General features: G+C 47.5%; 1 protein-coding gene across 2 annotated transcripts in view; it reads right to left on the bottom strand.

Annotated features, from left to right (window-relative positions):
* P4ha3 (prolyl 4-hydroxylase subunit alpha 3) overlaps window positions 1-21,779 on the bottom strand; it is a 34,927-nt gene extending 13,148 nt beyond the window's left edge. Inside the window, exons 1-7 of one of the 2 annotated variants that reach the window (XM_006982177.4) lie at window positions 21,548-21,779; window positions 15,942-16,084; window positions 14,790-15,013; window positions 11,065-11,214; window positions 7,827-7,878; window positions 3,285-3,448; window positions 2,900-3,076 (exon numbers count right to left, since the gene is read on the bottom strand). In XM_006982177.4, coding sequence (XP_006982239.3) covers window positions 2,900-3,076; window positions 3,285-3,448; window positions 7,827-7,878; window positions 11,065-11,214; window positions 14,790-15,013; window positions 15,942-16,084; window positions 21,548-21,747 — 1,110 coding nt within the window. In that variant the 5' untranslated portion in view covers window positions 21,748-21,779. The remainder of the gene's footprint in view (window positions 1-2,899; window positions 3,077-3,284; window positions 3,449-7,826; window positions 7,879-11,064; window positions 11,215-14,789; window positions 15,014-15,941; window positions 16,085-21,547) is intronic. The other variant, XM_076548271.1, reaches the window with a different exon arrangement.
* Window positions 21,780-22,393: the final 614 nt, after the last annotated feature.

Genomic DNA, 22,393 nt, shown 5'->3' with positions numbered 1-22,393 from the left:
CACACAAGAAGCCAGGTGTAGAGATGAGTCTGTAATCCCAGTGGTTAGGGAGGTGGAGACAGGTGGATCCTTGGAAATCATCTGGCTAGCCAGCTTAGCTGGATCGATGAGCTGCAGGTTTAGTGAGAGACTGTCTCAAAATATAAGGTAGGAGGTTGATAAGGAAAACCTTCAAATTCAACCTGGCATCATACAAATGAGTGTATACATCTAAACAAGTATAAACATCACACACATGAGACAAATCATAATACTCTGGGAGCAATAGCATAATATGGGTGGGAAGACAGGACATTAACCCACAAAATGTCCAGTGATCCCAGCCAATATATAATAAAGGGCATAATTAACATAAAACGTAAGTGCCATACAGCTGGAACCAGAAGCTTTGATTTCAGAGAAGGGACAGTTCAGCGCACGTGGCCCTGTAAAAGTGCCCTGAAGGCACAGTCATTCAGAGAACCAACAAGAGCAGGCTGGAGCCGCAGTCAGCACTGGGGGCCGCGGGAGGTACATGGTTTCCACTGAGTCCTTGAGGAGGATGGGCAGGGGGTAGATGGAGAGGGAAGTGATGGGAGAGGAGGCTTCAGGAGAGGAAGAGGGAGGAGGAGGAGGAGGAGGAGGAGGAGGCAGGGAGCCATGGTGGCTCATGGGGACCATCCTCCCACCAGCTCTCAGCTTATTCCTGGAACAGTCCCAGGCCAGCCAAGCACGAACAAGTCCACCGAGAGGTTGTTGGGGAAGGGAGTGTGGCAAGGTCTGTGCCTGCCAAATAGATGACCTTGCTGTGAAGGATTCCGTGAGCATCTCTGGATGGGTCCCCTGTTCCATCACCATGGCAACAGAGCGGTCCTAAGGAAAAGGCTGCCGCAGGCCTGATGCAGCTTGTGGCTCCCGAAGAAGCGGATGGCGCTGGCAGTGCACCGCTACCATCCCCGTCAGAGCTAACCACAACCACCACAACCACAGCGGACTCTAGACTGCCCGGGAGGACCGTCTGCGCGAAACGGTGATGGCTGTTCTCACGCCAGTCCATTTCCGCTCTCAGACGCAGCCATGGCCCTCTTCTGTTTACCGCCCCCTCCCCCCCCCCCCAGCCATGGCTCTCTTCTGTTTACTGCCTCCCCCCAGCTCTTCCACAGCCTGCGGGGTAAAGCTAATGGAGTCTCATTGCCCGTCCCCATCAGGGATCATCGTCTGCCCTGTCCTTTGGGCACTTCAGCCACCAAGTTTCTCTCTGTTCCCTGAGCATATCACCCATCAGCCGCCCCGCAATGGGTGGCTTTGTCTTCCCAGAATGCCCTGGCCTTTACTCTCAGTGAAAGAAGCCTGCTCCCTCCTCTCCTCCCCGGAGCTCCCTCCCACCCGCCTTCCGGCCAGGTCACCTCACACTGCACATGTGATCACAGCACCTTTCCCCTTACACCAGTGGTTCTGGACCTTCCTGACGCTGCGACCCTTTAATGCAGTTCTTTATGTCGTGGTGACCCCCAACCACAAAATCATTTCCATGCTACCCCGTAACTGTCATTTGGCTACGGTTATGAATCATAATGTAAATATCTGTGTTTTCTGATGGTCTTAGGCGACCCCTGTGAAAAGGTCATTTGACCCCAAGGGGTCATGACCCACAGGTTGAGAACCACTGCCTTACATGGAGGAAAAGTTCCTCACCTCTTTGTAGAAGCAAAGGGTCTGGGCAGGCTGTGTTCTGGTTACTAAATGTCTCATTGGATGGGCAGCAGCTTAAGGACATGATGTCTGGTTAGAAATAAGTAATTCTGCACCAAATAACTGTGCCTTTAAAGAAAGCAGGACAGGCTTATAGAAGCGAGAGGGACTGTCTTTTCCCGCTATCTGCCACATTTCCCAGCAGGGGCAATGGCATCCCTTCCCACTGGCGCCAGCTCTGCCCAGTCTCTCGCTCTGCCTTCCTTCCCTATGAAGGGTTAGACAGCCTCCTTTAAGTCTTGGCCTTTTGAGACAGGGTCCCACTGTATTTCTGGCTGTCCTGGCACTCACTATGCAGACCAGGCTGTCTTCGAACTCACAGAGATCCTCCTGCCTCTGCCTGTGCCTTTACCAGAGACATGTGGACAGAAGTATGTTTGCACTTCCTCAGGGAAGCTACAAAAGCCAGCTCACGTTTGCATTCCTGTCTTGTTCCCCCTTCCATGAGACTGGTCAAGTCCCCACGGGAGGCTACTCTGCCAGGCTGGGTTCCAGATTGGAGACCAGCCATGGCAGAACTTCAGCCGACACCACCCAAACATGTCATGGGGCAAACTGTCGCTGTCACCAAGGGCCAGGGGCCACTTATTACCAAGCATGACTTAGCTTGAGCTTACTAATAAAAAGAACAACAGAGTGACAATAGGCACACTCTCAACTCCAGTCCTGACTCTAATCAAACCAGTTCCCTGTTCTGGGCCTCAGTTTCCCCTATGACAGGATCATGTTGAGGCAGGTCGTCCACATCTACCCTGTCTGTAAATTTGCACGAGTATTTCAGTCCTCGTCCCTGTCATGTTCTTTCTTTATGCTAACTCCAAGGGAAAATTGACATCAGAGAAGTCTCCTTATATTTTCTGAGATCCCTTTGAGACATCATGATACGCCCAGATCTCAAGCACACTGTTGGCCGGATTTTGACAACTGCTTATAACTATGTATCCCACACCCCTAAGAAGATATTGCCAGCACAATCTGAACATCTCTTAACCCCCCTGGCACCTCATCCTTTCCCACTAGAGGCAAGTGCAGCCATGATTTTCCCCTCCGCTGACTGGCCTTACAAATGGTCGGCATTTTGAACTCCTGGACTAAGAAAGAGTCTTGCCACGCCAGCTATCTGTTCTCCGGGCATGCGGGGACACAAAGGGGATCTGAAGATGCTCACCCACGGTTCTGCAAGCTCTCGGATTTTCTGAGCTTCTGCGTCACTAACAAAGTCATGGTAGAGAACAACCAAGGGTCGCAGGTGAATGACCTCCTGGCGGGCGGGCTGGAGCAGCAGGTAGGGGCTGGAGTTGGTCTGGTAGGAGCAGCGGAGGCTGGGGAGTTGGTAGTGTGTGGGCTAGAAGGGAAGAGTAGAGTTGATGTAAGAAAATAAGGGTCAAGGCTCCTGGGAGCCATGGCTCAAAAATTGGAATTTGAGGGTAAGAGAAGATGGAGTCGCTCAGGGGTTGTTTGGTAAGTTGTATTGTCTCAAGGCATCCGTTTTCCCCACAAACTATCCCGACTCCAGCCCATCCTCCCCTTTCTCTTTCCCTGAGGAGTCCCACCTGGGAGCCCAGGGTCTGGCATAGCCCCTCGTACGTGTCTCTGGTCTGCAGGTGAGGCACATTGGGCCTCTGGATGACAGTTTCAGCCACCGCCTGGTGAGCATTCTCTGCCAAGAGCCTTTCATATTTCAACACATTCCTGGCCATCCTCTTATTATCTGGGTCTGTGGGAAATCCAAATAGGAAATAACACAGATGAACAAATACTGGCCCCGGGAAGAACGCTCAAGATTTCCTTCAGTGGAGTGTGCTGGCACATGCCTTTAACCACAGCTTTCAGGAGGCAGAGGCAGGAGGACTTCTGTGAGTTCCAGGCCAGCCTGGTCTACAATGTGAGAGCTGGTCTCAAAAAAAAAAAAAACAACAACAACCAAAAAATAAAACAAAGGAAGGAAGGAAGGAAAGAAAGAAAGAGAGAGAGAAAGAGAAAGAGAAAGAGAGAAAGAAAGAAAGAAAGAAAGAAAGAAAGAAAGAAAGAAAGAAAGAAAGAAAGAAAGAAAGAAAGAAAGAGAAAGGAAGGAAGGAAGGAAGGAAGGAAGGAAGGAAGGAAGGAAGGAAGGAAGGAAGGAAGGAAGGAAGGAAGGAAGATCCTGGAGCTTTACTATCACACTGACTATCAGGACTGATACCTGGACACCTTAACTAACACCTCACATCAGTGTCCTTCCTCCTGAAAGAGCATCTGGCATTAGTAAATGACTGACCTGACCTGCTGGATCAGAGGGATGGCTGCTAGCCAGTCTTAGGCAGGGGATCATGATGGTCAGATTTCTATTAGAAAAGAAGCTTCACCCATCCATCCATCCACTCACTCACTTACCAGTTCAATTAATGATGTTCTAAGCCAGATACTGTGCTAGACTGACCTACAGCATAGCGTCTAATAACTATGTGGAAGGGAATGTGGCAAGTACGAGCAGTGGAGGGAAGCTCGGCCATCACCTAAAGTACAGGCCCCACCTGTTCTTATCTATTATCATTACTTGAGTGTGTGCACGCAGAATGGGGGTGTTATATGTATGTGAGTGTGTGAGTGTGTGTGTATGTGTGTGTGTGTGTGTGTGTGTGTGTGAGAGAGAGAGAGAGAGAGAGAGAGAGAGAGAGAGAGAGAGAGAGAGAGAGAGAGAGAGAGCCCTTGTGTGTGCTTTTGGAGGCCAGAGAGAGAGGATGTTGGGGTCTTCCTCAGTTCCTGTCCACCTTACTCCCTTGAGACATGATCTCTCACTGAACCTGGAGTTACTGGGTTTTCATCTGGGCAGGCTGTCCTGCAGGCCCAGAAAGCTGCCTGTCTCTGAACCCACCCTTTCCAAGCCCAGTTCTGGTGTTATAGGCGGTATGTGTGTGTGTGTGTGTGTGTGTGTGTGTGTGTGTGTGTGTGTAGGGTGGGTGTGGGTCATGCCCAGCTTTTACATGGGTGCCGAGGATCCAAACTCAGGATCTCACACTTGTGAAGCAAGTGCTCTTCCCACAGGGCAATCTCCCCAGCTCCCTGTTCTTTGTAGAACTGGAAGCATATTCATCCTCAGCTCCACTAGATCCTCAGGAATGATCCTTCAGAATTCCTACCAGAGGGCTGAGAGGCAGCTCAGTTGTTAAGAGTGCTTCCTACTCTTTCATGGGACCACAGATCAGTGCCCCTCACCCACATCAGGCAGCTCACAATCACCTGTAAACTCCAGTTCCGGGGCATCTGGAACCCTCTTCTGGACTCCTCTGGCACTCACCCATGCACACTCCCACACACAACACATACACATAATTAAAAACTAAATATAAATATTTTTTAAAAAATCCTACTGGCCTACACAGAGTAGGGCAGTATGGTCAAAAGAGAGCTAGACTTTGCCCTAGCCACAGTCCCCTGGAAACCCAGGAAACCTGTGCCTTGCCATGCTTCCTTTTTCTTCCCTCTTTGACTGCAAGATGCCCCATGGTCTGGTGACCTGTGACCTGCTGGCCTCTGTGCATGGATCTCAGCATTGTTCTAATGCTGCCACAGAATCCGAGGCCACTGTGCTTTTAATTGTCGCCAGCACTGCTCCTAGCAAAGGAGGAAGGGAGAGCACACGTGACTACTCTAACAAATGGACAAATGAAGCTTTGGAGAATGGAAATGATGAACCCAAACACCAGTGGAAATACTGCAAAGCCAGAAATGAATCAGGATCTTCCGTGGCCACACCCTATTTACCCACCAATGGTAGCACACAAGTTGCGTCACTAAGAGATAGAGATTTTAATGGATCAAGCACAAAGAAATAAAAGAATGTTGACTTTAAATTTTTTTCCATGTATGGTGTGTGTGTGTGTGTGTGTGTGTGTGTGTGTGTGTGTGTGTTCATGTTCTTGCACATTTGTAAATGCACATGGAAGGGTGCACATGCATTGGAGCCCTGATGCTATTGTCAAGACTCATCCTCTGTTGCTCTCCCACCTTCCTCACGGAGGCAGGGCCTCTCAGTTGAACTCAGAGCTGCTGGATTTGGCTAGTTTTGCTAGTGACCTTGTTCTGGAGATCCCTTGTTCCTGCCACTGCCTCTGATGGCTGGAATTACTGGTGAGCCATCGCACACACCCAGCATTTTAGGTGAGTTTCTGTTGATCTGAACTCTGTTCCTCACTTGCAAGGTAAATGCTTTACTAAGAGCGTCACCCCAGCCCCTTAATTTCTTTTATCCTACTAATTACTCTTGTGTTTCCAGGCCACCTGGTGACTTCCCTCTCCTATTCTTTGTCAAGGTATCAGAAAGGAATAATGTTAGAGCCCTTTCTCGGTGTCCACAGCAGATGGTTCCAGGATCCCTTTAGATACCCAAATCCACAGAGGCTCAAGTCCCGTTTATAAAATTATAGTGTTTGTGGACAGCTTATGCACATCCACCAACATACTTTAAATCATCTCTAGTTTATTTATAATGACTAACATAATGTAAATGCTCTATTATACACAAGTAAGGAGGTAGCTTACACTGCACTGCGTAGGGAATGCTGGTGAGAGAAAAGGCCATTGTTTCTAACCCAACACAGTGTTTTTCAGGTATTTTTTTTTTTTAATATAAAGTTGTTTGAATCCATGGATACAGAACCCAGAGATAGATATGGAGGGCTGAACACGCTTGATGGATTCATTTGAAAGCTATGAATAATTGCAGTTTAAAAGTACTCCATAGGGGCTCTTACATGTGGGTTCAGTTCCCAGCACCCACATGGTGGCTCCCAACCATCTGTAACTCCAGTTCCAGGGGACATGACACTCTTTCTTTTGGTCTCCATGAGCACCAAGCATGCACATGTGAACAGACATATATGCAGGCAAAATACCCACACACATAAAATGAAATAAAAATTTAAAAAGAAGCCCTCAACCACTTGGTGATAGTAGTGATTTTCCATCTTATTTCAGCAGCTAAATACTTAAAGGAAAATCTAGGCAGCCGTCTACCACCAAGATTTGAAGTTGCAATCTTGAAGCTGAGCTTTGCAGCATCTCCCCTTTTGCTGTTGACACAGGCATTCCCTGAAGGGGCTGAAGCCGGACCGGGCAGGATGCCTGCATAGCCAAGTGAGCGCTGCCGTCCAGGGGAAGAACCGATAGCTCTCAGTAAACAGTCCAAGACGTGAATGGCCCTCTGAGTCACTCCCTTCTCACATACACAGTGCACATTGATTTCATTCATTCCCGGGTTTCCTTCCAAAACCTGGCTCTTCAAACCGCCTCTGGAGAACCTGGCTCTGAGCCTGGACTTGTTCCCGTCAAAAGAACAAGTCGGGAAGGGGCAGGTTGACATCTTCTAAGCATTTTTCCAACTAACTCATGAATTTCCCCACTTCAATGATCTGTGTATAAATAAAATGAAATCAGAATGATAAAAAGGACGGCAGGGGCCTGGGGAGGTGGCTCACAGAGTGCTTGCTATGAAAGCAAGGGAGCCCGAGTTCAAATCCCCCACTCACCTACAGAGCTGGACATGGCCACCCACCTGCACTTGGAACCCCAGCTTTGGGGTAGGACAGGCAGATTGTGGGAGCTTGGGAGCTGGCTGGTCAGACAGCCTGGACAAAGCAGTGAACTTCATGAAGGTTCAGTGAAAGACCTGATCTTAAAAAATAAGGTGGAGGGACTGCAGAGATGGCTCAGTGGTTAGGAGCCCTGACTGCTCTCCTAGGGGATCTGGGTTCTAGTCTCAGCACTCACACAGAGGCTCACAACTATCTGTAACTCCAGTTTCAGAGAATCTGCTCTCTTCTGACTTCCCCAGGCACAGGCATGCAAGTGGGGCTCAAGCAGACTGACAAAATACTCATACACATAAAAATACCCATAAAGTAAACATAAAAGTTAAATTTTAAAAAGACATTGAGAAAGGAAGACACCCAGTATCCTTCCCTGGTCTCTGCATGCATGAACATAGGCATGTGTACTGGCACACACACACACACACACACACACACACACACACACACACTATACTTCACTTGCAAGAGGAATTAAAGGTTGGGGCAGAGGTGAGATGGGTCAACTTATGTCTTAGTGTCACTTACTGTAGAGAAGAAACTCTCGGGAGAGGCTGAGGGCACATGAAACATTTCCTGCCTTGTTGAAAAAGAAAAGAAAGAAAATGTCAACTGAAATGAGGATATATTCTCTAGTCAAATCACTAAATAGTTTTAAAAACTATAAAATATTCTTACCACAGCAGATAATAATGAAAAAGCAATGGGCTCTCAAGTCTCCTCATTAACAAATACATTATTGTTACCAGGCAGAAAGGTAGAAAGAAAATGCGGGATAAGTTTGATTGGGCTGGTGCATAGCCCAGTGGTGAATTGCTTGCCTGGTATGTGCCTGAGTTTAACCCACAGCACCACCAAAGGAAAAAGGAGGGGGAGAAGGGAAGGAAGAGGAGGAGGGAGGAAGAGGAGGAGGAGAGATTGAGAGAGAAATTCTAGCAAAAGTACAGTGTAAGAATTAGCTGTCTGGGGCTGGAGAGATGGCTCAGAGGTTAAGAGCACTGACTGCTCCTCCAGAGGTCCTGAGTTCAATTCCCAGCAACCACATGGTGGCTCACAACCATCTGTAATGAGATCTGGTGCCCTCTTCTGGCCTGCAGTCATACATGCTGTATACATAATAAATAAATAAATCTTAAAAAAACAAACAAACAAAACAAAACAAAACAAAACAAAACAAAAAACCAAAGAATTAGCTGTCTGTAGCCATCCAGCCTTGGCCTCATCATGGCCAAAGTCTGAGAAAGAGAATCCCACACAGGCAGGCTGCAGGCTGCCTCTGGGTGCTGCAGGATGATGACTAGCTGACAGGGATGTACAGAAACAGAATTCCTTGAACTTTTAGCATGCTAAAATGTCATTCTAGTGATAAAAGCAATAATACTCACATTGTAAAATATGTGAGGAAGGAGATCTTAAAAAAATCATTCCCCAAACCCAGCCACTTCCAGCACTTTTGACTGTATGTAGTTTTTTTATGTAGTCACAATCATATTTTTTCATATCATTAGTTTCCTTCCAATTTTGCATCAGCAATACTTTTTATTATTGCACAGTCTTCATAGAAATCACTTTAATGGCTACATTTAATTCCACCCAGAAACAACATTCTAGAATGCAGTAGAATAATATTTTAAGGTGTGTTACTTTTGTCTATGTTGCATTTGTTTAACTCTGTGAGGCTGTGTTACTGTGCCTGTCTAAAACACCTGATGGTCTAATAAAGAACTGGCCAATAGCAAGGCAGGAGAAAGGATAGGCGGGGCTGGCAGGCAGAGTATATATAGAAGGAGAAAACTGGAGAGAGGAGATCAAGGAGAAGCAATCAGAGAAGGAGGAGGATGCCAGGGGCTGGCCACCCAGCAACACAGCAAGCCACGGAGTCAGAGTAAGATTTATGGAAGTAAGAGAATGGGAAAAGCCCCGAGGCAAAACGTGGACGGGGATAATTAAGAAACTAAGCCAAGCTAAGGCCGGGCATTTATAATTAAGACTAAGCCTCCGTGTGTGTGATTTATTTGGGAGCTGGGTGGTGGGCCCCTCAAAAAGAGTGAAAAACAAACAACAACACCAGATGACCAATGTTCCAGTGCTGTTGGAAATTTGGATTGTTACTCCTTATTTATTACGGCAAATTATTCTGCTCTATACTAACAGGAACAGTTGAATAATCTAGGAATATTCTATACTGCCAGATACCAACTTAAAGTCACAGCTTTTTAAACAAGCATCAATATCACTCTTCTTTTATCTTTACAGGTAGGGAAACTGAGCCCAGGCAGCTCAAGTCAAGTTGCCACAGAATTTCAACTTTGTGTGACTCCGGGATCTATGACTTAATGACTGATTTAATTGTTACTAAATTTTTAAATTAAAACCACATTTTATATGGTAATCAAAGGTCCAGGGTGGAGGGACAGCTACCAGATTTCCTGGGGAGAAGTGGGAGGCTTTGGTACTTTTACAATCTGAAGTGAGATTCCACAGGGCAAGCAGAGGGGTGGGGGTGAGAAGAGGTAAGGATGATTTCATAGGGTAGGTGGCACTTGAGCTGAGCCTGCCAGATGGACAGAATTTCACCAGACAGATAGGATAAAGGAAAGCAGAAGCCTGTCCCGACTCACAGGGAAATCAATACAGCTAATCACTGGGCACTGCATCTGTAATCCCTTCCTGGGGGTAAACTGCCCTGTTTCTGTTTTCTCTGAGCCTCTCAGCTGGTTCGGTTTTCTTGCTCTACTAAAACTCAAGCAGTCCCTGCCCTGTGCTAGTCAATCATTTTAACACACAGCAACTGCCCAGGAGAGGTAGGAGCAGCACCCGGATGTGCAGCTAAGACCCAGGAACCAAGATGGCCATGAAGAGTGGAGACTGGCAGCTGCTGTGAGGAGAAGTCTGTTTTCTCAGCAGCTTGTGGGTTTTGATCAGCCACATGCTCCTTTTTTCTCAGGAAAGCAGAGAGAAAATGTACACATGGGGCTGGGGTGTAGCTCTGTGGCAGAACACTTGCCTAGCCTCACCCTAGGTTCAACACCCCCTCCCCCAAAATAACAACAGGGAACAGCCTGGACTATTAACTTTGGAACCTCCAGGGAACCTTCTAGATGCCCCCCCCCCCACCGCCCAGCTTATTCTTGAAGACTGTACAATTGGTGAGAATGAGGTTAGTCATACAGAAGGATGGAAGCCGCTATATTTAGGACAAGGGATGATGTCATGTGTGACGCAGCAGGCGCCAGATCAACAGTACCTAGGAGAGATGGGAGCCGCAGAGGATCCTCAGGTTGGTGCAGTGGAGGGAAGATGTCAACCCTGCAGCCAATGGCCACGTGAGAGCCGGATTCAGGGTCAGGCGGGAGAGGGTAATCAAATTTCCCCCTTCATGGCAACACTATAGTATGTTATCAGTGATGAACCACGAATTAGGGAGAGTACACAGAGTGTCCTCCGTTGACTGTGGCCCCCATCAAACACCTATGTGCTGCTGCTGGAGCAGGTAAGAGAGAGATGAGGATTGTAAAGTGGTCCATGCATTGGTCGGCACTCTAGACTTAGATGCAGATGTGGCTTCTCAGCCCACCTCTATGAGCTTCCTGGTACTTTAACTTTCTAGGAGCTTGATTTACTTACATTAAATCTATGGTGCTAATAAAATAACAGCCTTGCATTTGGTCCCCCAGGAAGATGAAACAAATCAGAAAGTGATGTAGAACATTGTACTGACTGAGATAAAAATGAGCTTCATTGCCCCCACTTCCCACACACACACCTGGAAACAGGCAAAGGCCAAGTAATCCAGGGCGTCTTCCAGACTGGCCTCATCCTCCGTCTTCCACTCTCCGTAAGATCTTCGGAAGAGACTGACGGCTTCCTCCAGCCATGGGATGGCATGGTAGTAATCACCCACGTCATAGGCCACCTGCGGGGAACACAAGCCACCACGGCTTTAGTCCACAGACAGAGAAAAGAAGTCATTGATTATTCAGAGTAGGAGGCCTCTGGACCCCAGAAGGCTAGCTTTACTTTCAAATCCATTTTGATTCAGTTTAATATCTATTATCTAATAACACTACAAGGCATTGTGCTGTTGGAGAGAAGACAGGCTTCTTGCATTGAGGAGTTTATGATCTAGGAGACAGAGAGATGAATTCAAGTATGTACATCATGGGGCAAAATGGTGCCAGGGCTTTAAGGACAATGTGTAATGCACTGTGGAGGCTAGAGAAGGAAAAGACTTGGGGTCTCAGCAGGTTTACAGAGTGGCATCCGAGACAGACCTTTCTCGAAGAAGGAGAAGGAGTTCAAAGAGCAGAGGTTGTGGGGAAGTGCCTTTGAAGATGACAGGGTGGCAAGATCAGCGTTCTGTTCCCATAATTCCCTGGGGTCTGGCTTGAAGAGAAACAGAAAGTGAGCACGGAGAGTGTGCTCCTAGCCTGCTGCAGTCTTGAATGCGTTCTTAGAAGGATATTGCTGGAAGCTCTGTGAGGAACAAAATCCATCAAATTTATTCGGTCCTTCCTGGGTACTATGCTTGTGCTTCTCATCCTTAAAGTACTGAATCAACAAAGGCTTGTGAACAGACCAGTCACTACAGCACAACACGTCCAACCCTGTAATGATGGTAGACGCTGGGAATGCTGTGGTGGCTGAGCAGGTCAGTTCTGATTAAATGCTGGAGGGAAGGGCAACATGGCAGCCTGTACCAGACATGGCTCCCATCTCCCACCAGCTTACAGTTAAGTAGAACACCAGACCTTTGCGGAGAATTTCCTGGAAGTCAGTATTGAAGCAACATGGACTTACAAAGTCACTGAGTTGGAACAACTCTCACAAAATGATCTCACTGAGGTGTAACTGCCAGTCAGGGCGGGACCTAGAGATGCTGCCAATCAGCAGCAAAATAACAGAGCAGTTCCTGTCTCAGGTCTTCCTTCAGCCTGTGTGTTGTCTTGCTCGTCCTTTACACATTTCTTATTTGTAAAAAAGGTTGAACTGAATAATAATAATAACCTAAACTTTTTTCTGTTAAATTTACTGTGTGTGTTGTGTGTATATGTACGTGTGTGTGGTATGCATGGTGTGTGTATTTATATCTCTGTGTGTGATGTATGTATGTGTGGTGTGTGTATTTGGATGTGTGTGGTTTGTATATATGGTATGTGTAGTATCTACGTGTGTATGTGTGGTGTGTGTATATATATGGGGTGTATATGTGGTATATGTGTATGTGGTGTGTATGTATGGGGGGGCAGTGTATGTGTGGGGTCTGTAGTACATATATATGTATGTGTGGTATGTGTGTATATGTGGTATGTGTGTGTAGTATGTATATGTGTATGTGTGATGTGTGTGGTATATATGTGTATATATGTGACGTGTGTGTGGTATGTGTATAGTGTGTATGTATATATGTGTTGTATATGTATGTATGTGATGCTAGAGTTTGAACCCAGAGTTTCATGCATGCTAAGAAGCTATATCCTAATCCTAACCATTTAGCTGATATTTTCATGGGGAATTTCAGGTTCTAGCAATATGGTGGATAGACATAACTAGAATTCTTTCAAACATAAATATTTAGACATTTTAAATAAAATACAAAAAGCATGAGGTTACATGTTTTCAAAGAAAAAATTTTAAATGCCAGGTGGTAGAAACAAAAATTTAGCTGAAAATTTAAGCAGTGAGCACATTAGCAGAGGCTTACGCTGTGTAGGACGTGGAAGGCTGAGGCCAGACTGGGCTACAGTGTGAGACAAAAAGAAAAATGAGCAACAAGGACAAGCAGCCACAGGACACAGCAAGAATGCTAATATCCGCCTTCCTCACAGTAGCTCAAACAGGAAGTAGTGTGAGCATCTATCAGCAGGAGACTTAATAAACAGTTTGATATATTCACACAATAGATCAATAAACATCAACTACTGGGCTGGAAAGATAGCTCAGCAGTTAAGAACAATGGCTTCTCTTGCATAGGACTTGGGTTGAATTACCATTACTCATATGGAGGCTCATAACTCCAGTTCCAGGAGATCTGATGCCCTCTTCCGACCTCTGAAGGCACCAGGTCTGCGCGTGATGCACAGACATACATGTGAGCAAGACACTCATACACTTAAATCATCTTTTAAAATGAACTACATGCATTCTATAGTGCAGCTGCAGAGTCAGAAGCCAACCTCAGAAGATAATGTCCTGATTGTTGGAGGACACTGGTAACCTGGGTAGCGGTAAGGTGGTAGGAGCGAGCGGGAAAAACTTGTAAATAAATATAGCCAAATTTGAAAATGTATTTCATCTCATTACAGCTATAACTGCTTTTGATGTGTTCTATGTACCACCCTTACATTTGAAATGCATTGTCTTTCAAATAAATACAGAAATGAAGATTTCCAGCAGGACTTTCAGGGCTTATGGTTTTCAATACATGGTTGAGAGGCTTCAGGAGCAAACATTTACTGTACTGTGCACCCAGCTGTTTGAACTAGGTATGCACACGACTGGACCCTGGTTCTGCTCAGGACCACAGAGAAACAGAAGCAGAGAGGCTAGCTGTGTGTAGATCTGGAAGGCTGATTCCCCAAGCTTGAAACCAGGACCCATGAAGCCCACTAATAGATCTGCTAATGAACTTGGGTGGGGGCAGGCAGGAAAAAACAACACTTTCCTGCAGTAAGCATCCTCAAAAGGGGAAAAAAATAACTCACCCCTTGCCTTTTGAAGGCAAAGACTGGCAAAGAGTATATTATAAAATAACTCAGCATGACCAAAAATTAGCTAAATCTCCAAGGGAGATTCCTGAGGTCGATTTCCTCAAGTAACAATGTGCACAGACTCAGTTATTGTTTTACACTAACTTACCTCAGTATTTCTAAATACTGGGGGAACATTGCAAAGGACTCCAGAGCATCTCGGGAGGCCATTTCTGTGATCTTACCATCACGTCACCATCTGGAAACCCCTCTTCACCCATCCCTCTGCTTTCCACCCACTGATTCATATACTGGCAGTGTCTATAGTTACCACAGATAAAAAGAAAAAGATGATTTTCACCTAGTTGTCATGTGTGAAGGATGTAGCTCAGTTAGTCGAGTGCTTGGCTGGCATGCATGAGACCCTGGTTTGATCCCAGCACTGGAGAGGTAGAGGCAGGAAGACCCTGGCAAGCTTAACATCAGTCTGGGGATACACGGTACCCTTTTGGAAATAAAGAGATGCTACTTATGTTCAAGAACGTCCTAATATCTGATGACTTCACTTTCCCATGGCAAGAGCATGGGGTTTAGAGCTAAAAGATGAGGCTCAAATTTGGTTCTGCTACTTTACATTATGCAGTCCTAGTGATCTACTGTGTCTGAACCTTGGTTTCCTACTCTGAAAACGGAAACAATATCAAATTCCAAGGTTTACCACAAGCACAGGGAATACATAAAGAGTGGGACACAGTTCATCCATAAGAAACCAGAACTGAGCAGTTGGCCCTCTGCATGTCACCTTGCCTACTTGGAAGCAGTCATCCGCTGTGAGGGAGAAGAGCTGCCTGGGACTGTACAGGTCAGTGATGGAGGAGCCCGTGACCCTCTGGAAGACACCCTGGGCCAGGCCCTTCACGTTGAGCATGTACACATCCTGCAGCCGCATCAGGGCCCTCGCTGCTCCCTCGAGGTCCTCAAAGACGGGAAGGTCTTGTTCTACCTTCTCATAACCATCCTTCAGAGCTGTAAAAGTAGTAGAACTGTAACCCAGCCTCCAAACACAGGCAATGGGCATTTATTCCATCTGATCACCTGCTCAAAGAGCCCCCAGCAGCAAGCTCAGTTCCCAACACGAAGTGGATTCTTTTTTGTTAAAGATGTGTGTATGTGTGTGTGTGTGTGTGTGTGTGTGTGTGTGTGTGTGTGTGTGTGTATGCATGCATGCAGGTGACCACAGAGGCCAGAAGAGCATATCAGATACCCTGGAGCTGGTGTTACAGGCAGTTGTGAGCTGTTGGGATGTAGACACTGGCATCTGAATTGGGTCCTCTTGGAAGAGCGGCAAATGCTCTTAACCACTGAGGCATCTCTCCAGCCCTCCAGAGTGGATTCTTAAAATGACTCTCTGGATGAAAAATATTCAGAATAATGACATGGAGGGATTAAAATGAAATAAAATGCACAGCTTCATCCTACCCTATGCCTCTAGAAGTATTGCCCTTTAGCAAGAGGCAACTCTTCTTAACTGCCCCAAGCTAACATACTTCTTATAGTGCAAGGTAGAATGAATTAGGAAAATGACTTGTTACAGATCAAGATACATGATTCTCATTTTCAAGTTTAAAAGCTTGAAATAGAAACTACTATAAGGCCACAACTTTCTACACATAAATAAATATATAAACACATATCCAACTGGGTAGATACACACTTCTCCACTTGATTGTAGTGGAGATCAAGTGAGGTAATAGATGGGAAGGCATTTTCTAATCTAAAATCATAAGCCTATCAGCAAGGGGACCAACTCTATAGACTTTAAAGGCCTGAGAGCCCCAGCAATTCCTACCCACTCTGTTACTTCTCATTGTCACCAAACAGAATCTCTCTCCTTACATTGAGTCAGGAGTTAGAAGCGTCTCCCATATTTCACCGCCCCCACCCCCCCCATTACCTCGGATGTTCTCAGTGGCCTCCAGACTATGCACCACATTCCTCCAGCCAGACTGCAAACGTTTGATGAGAGCAAAGGCAAGCAGAGGGTTCACCACCGGGATGGTCGGGTCCTCATGCAAAGAAAGCACCTGGTCATAAAATCTGAAAGAAATGACAGAGACAGAGAGCTCACCTCTTGACACGACTGTCACACCCCAGGAAGGCTGGCATGAGAACAGCCAACACTGAGAGCTGGGTACAGTAGTACCTGCTGTAGTCCTCACTTATTTAAACCAAAATGAGGCTGCACTGTTAGTAAATAGCAAAGCCAGCACCAAAACCAAAGCCATTCCATTCAGAAGGCTGGGTTCTGGGTTGATTTTGCCACAGTTCCCTCAGGAATGAACAAGAAGGAAGAAGAGTGGGTTTTGAGCTAGAAGGGACCAATGGTACAACTATGCAAAAGCCTGACATATAATGAGTTAATATACATCCATCACTTTCTGGATGTTGGACTCCATGCTCAGTACTGGTATTCAAAGTAAAGATGGGGCCCACTGCACATTAAGTTCATGGACCAAAAGGAGCTTGTTCTCATCACTTTACACCTGTATTAATTACTTTTCCATTGTTGCAATAAAACACCATGACCAAGGCAACTTACTAAATAAAGCATTTAATTGGGCTTACAGTTTCAGAGGGTTAGAGTCCATGGTGGCAGAGCAATGCCATGGTAGCAGGACAGCTGAGAGCTCACATCTTGATCCACAAGCTTGAGGTGGAGACAGAGCACACCGGGAACAGTGAGAGACTTTGGAAACCTCAAAGCCTGTACCCAGTGACACACCTCCTCAAATAAGGCCACACCTCCTAATCCTTTCCAAACAGTTCCACCAACTGGGGACAAAGTATTCATATTTATGAATGTATGGGGGCCATTCTCATTCAAATCACCATAGTTTTTCTAAGTTCAATACTGTTTTGTGTGTATATGTGTGGTCCTGGGGATTTAACCTAGGGCCCTGTGCATGAGGCAAGTACTTGACCCCTGCATTACATCTTTCTCATTAGTGAGAAAGGGTCTCACTAAGTTGGCTGGATGACCATGAACTCACTTGGTAGCCCATGGAGACCTTGAACTTGTGATCCTCCCAACTTTGCCTCCCAAGTTACAGGCCTGTGACATCAGACTCAGCTTCAATACACGTCTCTATGAAATGATGAATGAAATACATTCTTCTAGAAGCCAGGAGCCAAACCTTGAATAAGACAGTGAGATGGGTCCCAGTGACTCAAAGTCCAGTGAGTGAGCTAGACACAATTATGCCATAGATGCAGTACTAGACTGGATAACAAGACCAGAAGAGAGCATGGGGTGGTCAGTTTGGCCAAGGCGAGAGACAGTGGAATTGCTAGGACCTGTTTACATAAATAAGTTCATGAGAGAGTGGGGAAGACTATTCAGAAACGGAAGCAACCAAAGCAAAAACGCTAAGAATGGAGTCACAACAGATGAGAAGAATTTAAGCCACCACAGTGGCCATGGGGAGGAGAGCAGGATGGATCCAAAGGGGCAAATTCAGGAATCAGTATAGAAACTGGTGGCAATCAGCAGGAACAGAGAGTTAGGCTGTTCCGTTCTTCCAACTCGGCGACATTATCAGAAAAGGCTAGAAGTGGTGGGACCTGGAGTGATCATCCTTCCAATTAATTTCTTCCTGGGTGGTCTACAAGAGTGTTCATATAGGCAAAAGAAGCCAATCCCTTTCCTGCTACACTGTGGTTGCTCCATGTCTAACACGCTGGTGGGATTTTTATTATTGAAATTTATTGATCTTGTTGAATAGGGCAGGCTTACAGGCACCTCTTATCTCTAAGAGCTTTTTCTCCTTACTCCAAATTAATTTCAAAATCAATATAACAACCACAAACAGGAAGTAGAATGCATGAATGTGTACAAGAGCTCACTAGACACTGGGTCTTTGGGGGAAAGTGGAGGATTTTGCCGATGGAATGGTGTGAGAAAGGAGGATGGAGGAAGTGACAGGGAAGGTCATTGCTCTGATGCAGTGTAACCTGAGGATTTCCAAAGAGTGAGGAGAAGAGAAATGAAGCTGAGAAAGGAAGCCTGAAACAGACACAACTCGCCCCGAAGCTTCCAAGAAGTCAAATGTTCAATATAAACTAACGAACAAGACTCTAGGCCTGGATGACCCAAGCAGGACACAGACGCCTGTCAAGTCCCATGGTATCTCAGGTTCCAAAGACGGGGCTGTTTGTGAGCTGCACCTCGGGTTCCAAATCCAAACCAGCCTGCAGGGTGTCGGGGTTGTTTTCCTGCCCATGCCTTCCTGCTTGGGCTCCATATGGAACTACTTAGTGAACTGCTAGACAGAAAAAAACACACAAGTGTGGGCCCGAGCCAAGTCCAGCCTGAAAAGTAAAGTGTCCAGGAACAATTGAGGCTGAGCACAGAGTGATTTTTACAAGACAGTTGGACAGGGAGGAGCTGGGAGGAGGTCTAAGACTAATTCTGCCCCAGCCACCGACCAACTCTCTGCCCTGGAGGCAGAAAAGCTGCTGTACTCTAGAAGATCTCATTGGGTCCTTTACTCTACATTCCGCTATTCCTTCCCATCACCTTTCCCACAGTGGAATACACAGACTCCCTGTTAGGGCAAGGGCAGATGTTTAACAGGCATCCAAACTAACGGAGGCACAAAGGGGTGACGATGATTCCAAGTTCATCATCCTATCAAAGTGCTGTCTACACCTTGCCTTCCTTGCATCCCACGTCACATTCCGATTTGTTTTAGACCAGGGCTTTGCCTTTCACTGCAGCACATTAAGTAATTCAGTGGCCAGAAATGATGTTTTTTTTCTTCCACACAGGAAAGAAAGGGAGGAAAATCTATAGACTGATATCCGAGGCTGGCTAGGAATGCAAAACTTGGCTGTACGCCCAGCCTCTGAGCAAATAGCTCCCTTCCAGAGACCAAGTTACGGGACACTGAAGGCAAACCTCGGGCTTTCCTAAATGGCCTCTTAAAGCTGCTGAGAGTGGAAAATCAGATCCCTTCCTTCAAGAATCCGCACATAAAATTTGCAACCCAATCCCTGCAATAAGCTTCCTGGGTAAGTTATTCAACCGCAATACATGGGCTATGTCAATTCAATATGTTTCTCCTTTGAAATTGAGAAGTGGCTTTGTCCTCCTTCTCCTGAGACACTCTGAATGCTTCATTCCGGGTCCAGAAGTAATCTCACTCTTCACTCTTTGTAGTTTTTAAACGATAGCAACACAAATATGCCAGAGATAGGCTACACACACATGCCGACTAGTGCGGGACGGGGACTCTCCCCAGCACCCTTTAGGGCCTTAGTGGGTCGGGGTAACTTCAGCGGCCAAAGCCACCTCATTTCCTGATTTGGAAGTTCAACGAATATAAGCGCAGGGCCTTAGAAATAACATTTCAACTTATACAAAATCATTAGCATGAGACTGTAGAAAAATGAGCTGAACCTGCTCAAATCCTCATTTTTAACAGCAAACATTTTGCTGGGGCTTTAGAGTACCACTAGGACAGAATCATTGCTGCTGCTGCTGCTGCTGCTGCTGCTGCTGCTGCTGCTGCTGCTGCTGCTGCTTCTCCTTCTCCTTCTTCTTCTTTTTGAGGCAGGGTGTCTCTGTGTAGCTTTGGACCCTGTCCTGGAACTCGCTCTGTAGACCAGGCTGGCCTTGAACACACAGAGATCCTCTTGCTTCTGCCTCCTGAGTGCTGGTATTAAAGGCATGCGCTATCACCGCCTGCTCCTCAGTCGGTCTTAAATAGCCATAAGAAGTTAACTTTTGTCCAGCAATTTACTACACACTAAGCACAGTGATAAACAACTTTACCTGGAACTTAACTGTTCCAAGAACCATGTGGGGATAAGCGCTACTTAAAACAAAACAAAACAAAAACAAAACAAAAAACCATTGTCTAGATTAGGAAACCAAAGCTGAAAGCTGTACCAAGGACAGAGTCGAGAATTCAAACAGAGGTCTGTTGAGCTCCTGATCTAGACTCTGAGCTGCTCTGCACTCCAGCCACTGACAAAACCCAACGTAGTTGTGGGGCGCTGTTTGGGTCCTGACATATCGGACAATGCAAGTGGGGGTGGGCATCAGAAGGAACGGCGTGGACACTGGAGATTAGTCACAATGACCCTCTCTTTAGTGCAGACAGGTCTCTTTTATTAGCTTTTCCTAATCGTGCGTCCTGTTCATAGAACGTTCTTTCCTAGCATAAGAATGTGACCTGGCGTTTTTGATAAACCAATTTGGATAACGCAACCCGGACAAATGCTTGTTCACACACAAGTCATCAGTTCCCACCAATGGCTGTTTGAAGGGCGGGCTGCAGGATTAAGCCAACTCTTACGACACTGACTGTCCTTAATGACCATTTCTTATAAACATTTGTGTGAGTGGCCCAGGGAGGGTTCGGGTGTTGGCATGGGGATGAATTTGAAGTTTAAAGCTAAAGCTAGAAATCAAATGATTTGCTTGTGCTCTGTCTAGACAGGCTGTGAGACCCATTGGATTATGTGGGAACAACTGCTTCTTATAGTCTGGGGGCTTCTCAGTGTCTGAAGCAAAGAAGGCACAAAACACGTGACGTCATGTACAAACATTCCGCTTTGTTTTTGACACTCGATGTCCTATGTCCTACATCTTTTTTGGGTTGTGGGGTGGATGGGTTTTGAGATGGGGTTTCTCTGTGTAGTCCTGGCTGTCCTGTCACTCACTCTGTAGACCAGGCTGGGCTCGAACTCAGAGATCTGCCTGCCTCTGCTTCCTGACTGTTGGGATTAAAGGCGTGTGCCACCCCACCCCAGCATGCCCCACATCTTACCACAGTTTACTCCCAGCGTTTAGCACTCTTTTACTGACTGCACAGAAAACAATGTTGGCTGTGCATTTGTGCAGCCTACCCTCAGTATTGCCCGGCGTGAAATGGCTTTTCACCTTGTTAGAATCAGATACTTTCACACACCCATGACCTCTCAGCTACTACTTACATTCAGAGAGCTTTTACCTGTGGGAAGAGAAAGAAGAGCCTAAATGGTCACCTCGCCGTCCTATTGTGTCCATGGTAAGGTGACAAGAAGCCTGGGGCTACTCACAGCCTCAGCCTTTGTGAGATTCAACTGGATTCCATAATCACCATGCTACATACACTTTTTTCACAGTGTACCAACTTGGACATGTTAGAGTTGTGGGGGGGGCACACCTCAGCTTGTGCCTGTGTTGGTGGGGGAAGAGGGAAAGGGAAGGGGGGGATAGAGGGGAGAGAGAGAGAGAGAGAGGGAGGGAGGGAGGGAGGGAGGAAGGGAGAGAGAGAGAGAGAGAGAGAGAGAGAGAGAGAGAGAGAGAGAGAGAGAGAGAGAGAGAGAGAGAGAGAGCGCTCTCCTTCCACAAGGTATGTATGACACAGCCCTCCCCATTCCCCCAACTGTCTCAGGCTCCCCAACACCGTGACAGTGGGTCTGGAGGTCACACGGGGCCTCCGCCACCCCTTGCCTGACCCTGCGGAGCCTGGGGCCTCCCACCCGCCGGGGCTCCCTCGCAGCCATCCTCACCTGGTCAGGTCGCGCAGCCGCGCCTCCTCCCCGCGCAGGTAGCGCCTCAGTGTCCCCAGCAGCCTGCGCTCGGGCGCCAGGGCGCGCGCCACGCTCGTCAGCGCCGAGAAGGTGTCCCCCCGTGCCGTGCCCGCCGCGGGCTCCCCGGTCCCGAGCGCCAGCAGCGCCAGCAGCGCCGCCAGCCGCGGCCCTCGGCCCATCGCGGGGTCGCGCGTCCCTCCGCGCTCCGGCCAGCCCGCCCGCCCTCTAGCCCGCCCGCCCCGGCCAGACCGCCCGCCCGCCCGCCCGCCCCGGCCAGCCCGCCCGCCCGCCCGCCCGCCCCGGCCAGCCCGTCTGCCCGCCCCGGCCAGCCCGCCCCGTCCGTCGGTCTGCCCGCCCGCCCGCCCGCTCGCCCGCCCTCTAGCCTCCCCCCCAGCCTCGCTGCCCTCTCTCGGCCGCCGCCCGCCCCTCCACCGCCAACAGCACACTGATGCCATCATGCCTGTCACGCCTGGGAACACCGAGGCAGAGAGGGTGTGCAGTGAATTCTCCAGTTACGGCCCTGCTGCGCCATCAAATACCTCGTGGGACGAGGGCGAACGCCACAAAACCCACTGGATCCTGAGGGGAACTCCACAGGGGACAGAGAGAGCATGGTGACAGAAGCGCAGTGGCAGGAGGGGAGGAGAACGTTTCACAGAGGACAGGGGCTTGGACTCACAGAAGCTGAAACCCCGGGAGCGAGTCACTACACAGTCACGCATGTCACACCAGGCTGCTTGTGTCTTTGACCCCATCACTCACTTGCCAGGCAATGTTCACTCACTCATTCACAGAAGTGTTCAGTAACGTCTGTGCTACAGTAAG

This window comes from Peromyscus maniculatus, chromosome 1 (genome assembly GCF_049852395.1).
Source record: "Peromyscus maniculatus bairdii isolate BWxNUB_F1_BW_parent chromosome 1, HU_Pman_BW_mat_3.1, whole genome shotgun sequence".
NCBI classification, from domain to species: Eukaryota; Metazoa; Chordata; class Mammalia; order Rodentia; family Cricetidae; genus Peromyscus; species Peromyscus maniculatus.
Note: the sequence above shows the minus strand (reverse complement) of the source record. Positions and strands in the feature narration are given on the sequence as shown.